The sequence below is a fragment of the Rosa rugosa genome, chromosome 1 (assembly GCF_958449725.1).
Source record: "Rosa rugosa chromosome 1, drRosRugo1.1, whole genome shotgun sequence".
In the NCBI taxonomy this organism is placed as follows: domain Eukaryota; kingdom Viridiplantae; phylum Streptophyta; class Magnoliopsida; order Rosales; family Rosaceae; genus Rosa; species Rosa rugosa.
In genome coordinates, this window is record NC_084820.1 from 25585975 (window position 1) to 25595287 (window position 9313).

Consider the following 9313-nt stretch of genomic DNA (forward strand, 5'->3'; position numbering starts at 1 on the left):
GTAGATCAAGTCTTTGAAGCATTAAACAGAGAGAGCAAGTGAGGTCTTGAGAGTTGGTGAGACCTTCTTGTGAGAAATTCTTGTATTCTTGTTCGTGTATTCTTCTTCTTCTATAGTGAAACCTAAGCAGCCCGGGGACGTAGGCAAAGTTCTCTGCTGAACCTCATTAACAAGTTCGTGTTTGTTTTCTCGATCGTTTATCTATATTGTTTTGCACTTGTCTGCTTCCGCAAGAGGAATTTTAGGTCAAATTCCTAACAACCCAGCCATAAAAAAAAAAAAATTATATTTAACTAGTTTTGTAATTCAGAAATTTATGCAGAGAAATAAATTCATATACTTTGGTTTTGCTATTAATTTTATATTTACTTTTTCAAAAATACATGATTTTATACTATTATTTGGCATATATATATATAAATATATACACACACACGAATGCCACATTTTAATTCTTCGCCTTAGGCCGTTAGAATCTCAGGACCGGCCATGTGCATCTGTATCTCTGATCGAATTTGGTTCGCAATCCTGGTGTTCGTACGGGGCGCTAGCACCCAACGTCTCCTGAGAATCCGGTCCAGGTAAAGTAGAGATGGGTTGATCTTAAAACTTCAGCGGATCAAAAGATGAGCAACAAAGTTGGAAACTGTCACGACTCACCTGTGGATCATGAAGCTTCCAGACAACTTCTGGCTGAAAAACTTCATCTGACACCAATGCTCTGAGGTCTGCATCAGTGACTCTCTGTGACACCAATCAATATAAAATAAGTGGGCAAACAAGAATATCGTGAAGAACACCAAAACAAGAATATAAATCATTAAAATATTGATAAAATATAGTGTTCATTCTGTTCACTTACATCTTAATCAATTGGTCTGTTAGATTGTACAATCCAATATTTAAAAGGTCTGGTCTTTAAATAATTCACTATAAATCGACCACAAGAATTTCAGAAAGGCAATAATGCATATTATAACTTCATTATCCATTAGACAATAACTTCCAGAAGCGTATTACAAGATTCGAACAGTTTACCTTTTTCTGTTCAGCTACTCCTTTGAAGCGCCAGAATACAGTCTCAAGTTGAACATCATCCAGCTCATAACCAAGCTAACAAGAGCAAAGAGAGCATCAGGAAGCTGTAGTTAACAAACCAACAACTTTGGTTCCACATTGCAAGAAATGAGCAGCATTTGGTACCTGTTGAAGCTGATTTTTCAAAGCATGGCGTCCACTGCATAAGAAAATCATGCCCAGACAATGAAAAACCGACAATTTAGGTTTGGAGGAAGGAAATGTTTAGTGCACAAAATAAGTAAATTTCCGAGAAGGAAAACATGCATGCAAGTGAAATAAGTGAACTATCAAATGGCACATGTATCTTATTGGACAACTTACAAAGGTTTTTAGATTTAAAAACAAATGTAGTTTATATCTAAAACCTTGTATTTGATAATTCACAATCATAACAATCTTCATAAGCAACTATTCACACAGGTTTAGCATGGGCTATGTGTGCCTCTTTAACCAATACTCCAGATCCTTCCCCCAAACCCAAGTTAATGTATCCGAACACAAAATCAGTTAGATAGAAGTTCAATGTTTGGAAATTAGAGGTCCTAAGTCACTTCAAACTTACAAATATAAAGAAAAAAAAATTAGGACCATTCGGTAACATTTTATCTGTGGATGTTGTTTTTATTTTAGAAAGTACCTACAAAAAAAAAAAGTTAAAAAATGGCGGGAAAGACATAGTACATGATAGGGTGAGGAAATGCTATACATACACTAAAACAGTTTCAACTAATTTCTTTTTTGTGTTTCCTGCAGTCATCTTTATCTATTGCACACCTCTCTCATCTCCCTCCCTCATTTTCCTAATACTGTCCTCATATCTCTTTTCCAAAGAAGATGAAAACATCTTCAAACTAACCATTACATGTTGAAATTCAACTTGAATGAAATAATTAGTTACTCACAAACCAGAAAAATGAAGAAAGAGAATTAGATCATCCTATTCATGCCTGATGGGGGAAAAAAAAATCAGGGGAATGAAAAGTGCATTGAAACATATTAACTTAGCATAAAGCCAAAAGCTGAAGAGCAATACAAAGTCGCAAACTAAAATGGTGCCAACAAATATCTAATGGTTACTAGGAAACTGTTGTAACACTCCAAGAAATCTAATCTAGACTACAAGATGATACTTCATTATTTCTATAAGCTCACAAAATAAGTGAAGAGGTGTACCCAAATCATGTCGATTGACTTTGTGAGAATGTTAATATCAATTCCCTAGTCACTATCAACCCAAATCACCTAGTTCTACAAATATATAGAATCTTAGTTCAATAACTAGTCTCTAATAGGGATGCACAAATGTGCTCGTTATTCCCTGTTTATAAGAGCAACTCCAACAACTTCCCTATAATTTTCATATAATAGGGAAGCAAAAGTCAAAGCTTCAGCATATTTTTCTTCTCCAACTCCAATAAATTCTCTATTTTACAGCAATCTCTAAAATCTACATATTTTTCCTTAAAATTTTAGAGATTGCTGTAAATATAGAGAATTTAGTTTTCTCTTTCCTCACTCTCCCTAAAATAGAGATAGTTATAGGGAATCTGTTGGAGCAAAAGACTCATTTTTCCCTAAAGTTGAGAAAAATCAAAATATAGAGAAGCTGTTGGAGTTGCTCTAATTAAGCTGTATCACTACTCACTACATAAACCAATTGAAGGAAAACACACTTCTCAAGATTAAGTTAACAGTTAGGCACTAATTAAGAAGCATGTGGGAAACCACTGCAAGTGGCCTAGTGGTTCTTGCCTAGTTGAGTGTGCTCCCCAACCTAGGTTCGAACCTCGAAGCTGTCAAAGTGGCCAGACACTGTGCTGCAATGCACAGCTGGAGCATTTCACATGCGCTAAAGGGGTTTATATTGGGCCTAGGAAGCCTTTGGGTTCCCCTTGACAAAGTAAAAAAAGAAGCATGTGGGAATTACGAAGTGGCTTATCAAATATATTGCTATTAATTTCAATAGGATGATTGAGCTTTAATTTTCTCCCATTTTTATGAACAGAAAAGGAAAGTACGTATTCAGCCCATCAATTAGAATGATTGTTTCAAAAGAATTTACCTAAGTTTCCCTAGGACAATGGCAGCTTCACTGGACCCGTCATACCCAATATCTTCAGGAGATATAATTTCATATGTACGTTTGTCCTTGAGCATTCCATCCTATAAATCAGAAAGCATATTAGATGTATATACTAATATATAAATTTAATTTTGACCAACTGAAACTATGGAAATGGGCTAAAATTGCTTAAAATTGACAAACCTGATGGATACCACTTTCATGTGCAAAAGCATTAGCTCCAACAATAGCCTTGTGTTGCTGCACATGCATTCCAGTGTACTCTGAAACCTATAAAACCAAACCATTTAGTTAAGAAACCCCATCCAAATTAAAGCAGTTACAGTAATGAAGGAAAAACTGGTTGAAGAAAAAAATACCATCTTGCTTGTCATATAAATATGCCGAGGATTTATTCCGGTATAAAGCCCCCCAAATACATGCTCCCCACGGCAGTTTAAGGTCATGACAACCTGCGATATATTCGGTTAACCATGTTATTTAAAGGAAAATGAGAAGAAACAATAAACAAAACAGAGCTAAGTTCATAGAATTTAAGAGAGAGGAGGAGGAGGAGAGGGGGAGGGGGAAGGGGGGAGGGAAGGCGTTCCATCAGGGGAGAACTCAACTTTTCCAAATTCAACATTACTTGTAACTAAACTTCAAAGATTGCATGTTGCAACAGCAAATAACTCTCACCTCCTCTAATGAAGCATTACCAGCCCTTTCACCAATTCCATTGATTGTTACTTCCAGTTGCCTAGCACCTCTACTTGCCCCCTGAACATAGATAAGATAAGTGTAAGTGCATTTTGTCAAAACATTACATGCCCAATTATAAGACCAAAAGAAAAAATACCGCTAAAGTGTTGGCAGTAGAAAGTCCAAGATCATTGTGGCAGTGAGCCGAGATGATAACGTCATCAATTCCAGGGGTATTAGATTTAATGTCAGCAATCAACTGACCAAATTCAGTTGGCACATTATAACCCACAGTGTCAGGAATGTTCAGAGTTGTTGCCCCGGCCTTTATAACTTCACCTAAAATCTGATATAGAAATTCCTTCTCAGATCTGGTAGGGTTTGGGCGAAGAAAACAAAAGAAGGAAATATTAGAAACACAAGCAAATGAAATCTACTGAATAGAAGGGATATATATATATATATATATATATATATATATATATATATATATATATATATATATATATATATATATATATATATATAGAGAGAGAGAGAGAGAGAGAGAGAGCCGTTCGAGAGCGGACGTCCGCAACCCAGAAAAAGTGCGGACGTCGCTTCTCCGGCCTCGATGGAGCGGCGACGGCGCGGTGCGGCTTGTCGGAAGGACGCCGGGGGTCGTGCGGAGGGGTCTGCAGTCCGGTGGAGTCGCCGGCGACGGTTCTGCGGTGCTGCACAGAACCTGCAACTGCAGGTGAGGTGGCTGCCCAGAAACCAGCAAGCCCGACCTCCTCCGACCTCGAACGCCTCCCAGAAGAGGTCTGGGACGCCTCTGGCCTCCCTCCGGCCAGCCCCACGCCGTTGCCGCCGCCTGGAAGCCGCCTGCTGCATCGACGTCCGCACTTTAGCGAAAGTGCGGACATCCGCTCTTGATCCGGCCTCTATATATATATATATGAGAAGTTTTAAATACACACCCCTAATTACTTAATACACACTCCATACTTAATACACCACTCATTTAATTTCTCATTCTAATATTTTACTAAATACACAACCCAAAGTACCTAAAATATCCTTAATCTCAAAAATCATGAAATATCCTACTTTTTTACTATATTAGGGTTTCATTGATGTTTTGTAAATGACCATATTGTGTTTGTTATCGAGAAATCCATAAAGATTTATTGTTGTTCCCTTTAAATAGATGCATATAAATAGGTTGTGTTATTTGAGCTCACATCCACCAAACACTATGTTAATCAAGTATAAAATTATGAGTTGAACATTCAACCAAAACTACATCAGTAGTTTCTCCACAGTAGTGGAACAAAAAAGTTGTCATTAGAGAGACTAAACAAATTAACAATTACAAAGTTTTTTCACCTGTGATATTTTCTATTAGAAAATAAATTGATTAATCATAACTCTTAGAACAAAAAAGGAAGTTAACTAAAAAATGGGAGTAAAGTGATATGTTTTAAAAATATTTAATGCCATTGATTTTGAAATTCTAAATTTTATGGTTTCTGACCTCATTTAATTACAATTTATTTAAGGAAAAATTAAATTAGATAGTTTCTAACTTTATTCTTGTATTAAATTGGGAGGCCATGTATAGAAATTTTTTGTGTTTATCTAACTATTTATACATAAATACTTAAATAGAATAATATAAGGAAAATATGACTATTTTTTTTTTCTTCTAATGCATAGATGTCTGTTTTGGTCATTTAACCTACATACAAAATCTAATTTGAAATATAAAATAATAGGGATGTGTATTAAATGATTAGGGGTGTGTATTTAAAATTTCTCTCTATATATATATATATATATAACTAAAGAGGCTAAAGAAGTCTACGATTCATCACAAATCAGGCTTCAATTGCAGGTTAATTACAGCATGTAATACAAGTATTGTCAAGATGTACTAATGATAAATTTATAGGTGGAACAAGTGCGAATTTACAAATTAACGAATTGCAGAAATGATGGCATCACTATACCATCAGCACACAAGGACTTCTTGTTCCTAGCTTCTTCTACTAGGACAAAATCAAATTTTTTTTTTTTTTTACAGAATCAATAATTTTACCTGCCGGCATCTTCCGGGCTAAACTGGACATCTTGGCAACCCAAGCTCCTAGCATAGCTCACCATACTCCTCGCCATTTCGATCACCTGCTCCTTCGTCTTCCTCAGCTTATGCTCCATATGAATCGGACTGGTAGCAATGAAAGTCTGAATCCTCGGCCTCTTTGCATACTTGACCGCCTCCCATGCCGTCTTAATATCCTTCTCATTGCACCTGGACAGCCCACAGATCACAGGGACATAACCGTCTTTATCCACAAAATTCCCGACCTCTTTCGCGATCATCTTCACGGCTACGAAGTCGTCCTTCGATGCCGCCGGGAACCCGGCGTCGATTATGTCGACGCCGAGCTTGGCCAGCTGGCGCGCAATGTCGAGCTTCTCCTTGGAGGTGAGCGAGGCGCCGGGGGACTGCTCGCCGTCGCGGAGCGTGGTGTCGAGGATGCGGACATAGTTCGGGTCGGAGATGCGGTTGGGGACGTAGTCGGGGCGGCGCGTGGGGGCAGGGTTAGGGTTTTGCGAGCAGAGAACTCGTCCTTTGGTAGCGGCGCGGAGATTGGGAGCCGAAATCGGGAGGCTCGGGCTGTGGTGGCGGCGGTTCGGGAGATTTGAACGGAATAGGAGCTGCGATTGGGAGTGAGAGCATCGGACTGGAGAAGAAGAAACAATGGCAGGGGGTGAGATTGTGTGGGGAGGGCAGACAGTGGCCATTGTTAGAAAGAGGGAGGAACGAAACATGCAGGTGGCTGCAGGGAGTTTATATAAGGAACAAAAATAGGAGAAGGGAGGGAGTTCGGCCATATTTGAAAATTCAAATTTTCTTTTTTGTTTTTAAGAGAGAGGCGGAATTTGCTTTCCACGTGGAGCGATGGTGGCGGGTTTAACATTTTTTTTGAATAAAAAAGACAATCTATTAATCAGTGAAGGAGCCAATGAAGGACGAGTGGGGCCACTGCCCCAGAAATTTTATTTTAGAAAATGAACTATAATTATAATTGGAATATGTTTAATAGCTTTTAATATTATTATAAATTCAAGTTGAAATCTTTGTCATGAGTTTATGACAAGCTTGATTATTAGCAATTATGACAAGCTTGATTATTAGCAATTATGCATTACAAAATTCTTATGATCGTTCATATTATTTAGGGCCGGGCTAAATACTGTTTAGTACCCTGTGGTATGGGTCAAACATCGATTCAGTCTCTCGACTTTCAATTTCATCAAAAACACCCCCACAATATCATTTTCTCGTCCAATAGGTCCGTCCGACTCAATTCCGTTAATTTCAGATCTTAAGTGCTGACATGACATTTCCAACTCATCAAAAGTGGGGCCCACACGGAAGTGAAATTCCCAAACTGACCCTGGGCAAGAATATGGAAAAATCCAAAATTAATTCCAGCTTTGAGGTTGAGGAGACTTGAACCCCTCCCAAAGCATATGCAAATGAATGGCCCAACCACGAAACCACTTGCATGGTTTTGGTATATTGCAAACAAAAATAGTATATATAATAGTGTTTTTTTTTTTTAAACACTTTGTCATCTCCACCCACCTTTCTCCTCCTCTCCTCTTCTTCTTCCTCTTGGGGAAGTTGTAGTTGGCCACCATTGGGGAAGCTTCTCCCTGAAGCGAACCCGATTCTTAAACACTCTCTCCATCCCAGCCACCATTGAGCTCTTCCTCACCGACGATAGGTGATTATCCAAAATCCCCAAACCCCTGTTCTTCTTGACTCTAACCTCCTCTGCTCTTGGCTTCTCTATCCTCGCTACCACAACCTCTTTCCCGCCAAGACTCCTATCCCTCCTCGTCACCACCTTCTCCCTTCCGTAACCCGACCTGCTCCCAAACCCTAACCTCACCAACCCAACCAAAACCCTAAACCCCAGCACGACGGCGCATGTCAACACAAGGAAATTGTCGACGAATCGCAGTGTGGAGGGGCGACAGGAGATGACGATCCTGCGGTCAACGTCGACGAAGACGAGGGTCTGGAGGTCGTCGGTGACTTCGGCGGCGGAGGCGAGGAAGTGGCGGAGGTAGGAGTGGGAGGAGTGGTAGAGGCTGTTGAGGTTGAAGGTGGCTTGGAAGTTTTCAGGGTCAGAAGAAGTGTAAAAGGAGGGCTTGGCGGTGGGGACGGTGGTGAAGGTGGTGGTGGTGGTGGCGCTGTTGGAGTTTCGTATGCGGTTTCAGCGATTTTGATTGGGAGGGCGAGGCATGGAGCAGGAGCAGGAGGCTTTGGGAGCGCATGGGTTGCGGAAGAAGAAGAGGAGAGGAGGAGAGAGGTGGGTGGAGTTGACAAAGTGGTTTTTTTTTTTTTTTAAAAAAGAAACACTATTATACATATATATATTATTTTTGTTTGCAATATACCAAAATCATGCAAGTGGTCCGGTGGTTAGGCCATTCATTTGCATATCATGCTTTGGGAGGGGTTCGAGTCTCCTCAACCTTAAAGCTGGAATTAATTTTGGATTTTTCCATATTCTGTTGCCCAGGGTTAGTTTGGGAATTTCACTTCCGTGTGGGCCCCACTTTTGATGAGTTGGAAATGCCATGTCAGCACTTAACGTCTGAAATTAACGGAATTGAGTCGGAGGGACCTATTGGACGAGAAAATGATATTGTGGAGGTGTTTTTGATGAAATTGAAAGTCGAGGGACTGAATCGATGTTTGACCCATGCCACAGGGTACTAAACAATATTTAGCCCTATTATTTATCTTGGTAATTAATAGAAAGAAAATAAAACCTAGTATGATATATATAAACCCGGCCCTAATTGGAATCTTCTTCTACAAGCTTGACTATTAGCAATTTTGCATTACAAAATCCTTATGATTGTATATGTTGTTTCATGATAACTAATGGAGAGAAAATAATAACAATGTAGTTATAAATCTAGTTGGGATCCTCTTCATGTGTTCTTGATTATTTTTCAACAATTTTGACTACCAGCAATTTTGAACAACAAAATTGTTAAGATTGTACAGGTCTCATGATAATAATTGAAAGAAAATTAAAATTATTATGATGATTCTGATAATTAAATGCATTTAAATTCATTATGATATATATAGAATGTTGTGATTATGATAAAGTTTAGCATGATGATTTTAATATTGATTTATATATAGTGATTTTATTTAGAATTTTGAGATTTGAGGATAATTTAGGTAGTTTGAGTGGTGTATTTAATAAAATGATAGAATAAGAAATCAAATGGGTGTTGTATTAAGTAAGAGGCGTGTATAAAGTATTTAGGGATGTGCGAATAAAATTTCCCGACTACCTATTGCATTGCTGCAGTTAAAAAAAAAAAAACAAGACCCAAAGAATGGCATATTACACTAGAAGACTCAGCATCAATTCCTCAATGGCTCAA

At 38.6% G+C, this 9313-nt stretch overlaps 1 protein-coding gene across 1 annotated transcript; it reads right to left on the reverse strand.

Moving 5' to 3' along the window:
• Positions 1-440: 440 nt before the first annotated feature.
• LOC133715107 (2-isopropylmalate synthase 2, chloroplastic-like) lies at positions 441-6670 on the reverse strand. Its single transcript, XM_062141507.1, has 10 exons — positions 5925-6670; positions 4002-4215; positions 3842-3922; positions 3523-3615; positions 3347-3433; positions 3143-3243; positions 1204-1237; positions 1039-1113; positions 661-744; positions 441-564 (listed from the first exon to the last, which is right to left on the reverse strand). The coding sequence occupies exons 1-10, from the start codon at positions 6659-6661 to the stop codon at positions 478-480; spliced, it is 1593 nt and encodes a 530-aa protein (XP_061997491.1). The 5' UTR covers positions 6662-6670; the 3' UTR covers positions 441-477.
• Positions 6671-9313: the final 2643 nt, after the last annotated feature.

What these genes read in the sequence shown, in the direction of transcription:
- LOC133715107 (XM_062141507.1), bottom strand. Translation starts at nt 6,661, where the DNA reads ATGTTTCGTTCCTCCCTCTTTCTAACAATGGCCACTGTCTGCCCTCCC. An exon ending in CTACTGCCAACACTTTAGCG is followed by an intron (nt 3,923 to 4,001) that starts GTATTTTTTCTT and finishes ATCTATGTTCAG; the next exon opens with GGGGCAAGTAGAGGTGCTAG. An exon ending in TGAAAAATCAGCTTCAACAG is followed by an intron (nt 1,114 to 1,203) that starts GTACCAAATGCT and finishes TGCTCTTGTTAG; the next exon opens with CTTGGTTATGAGCTGGATGA.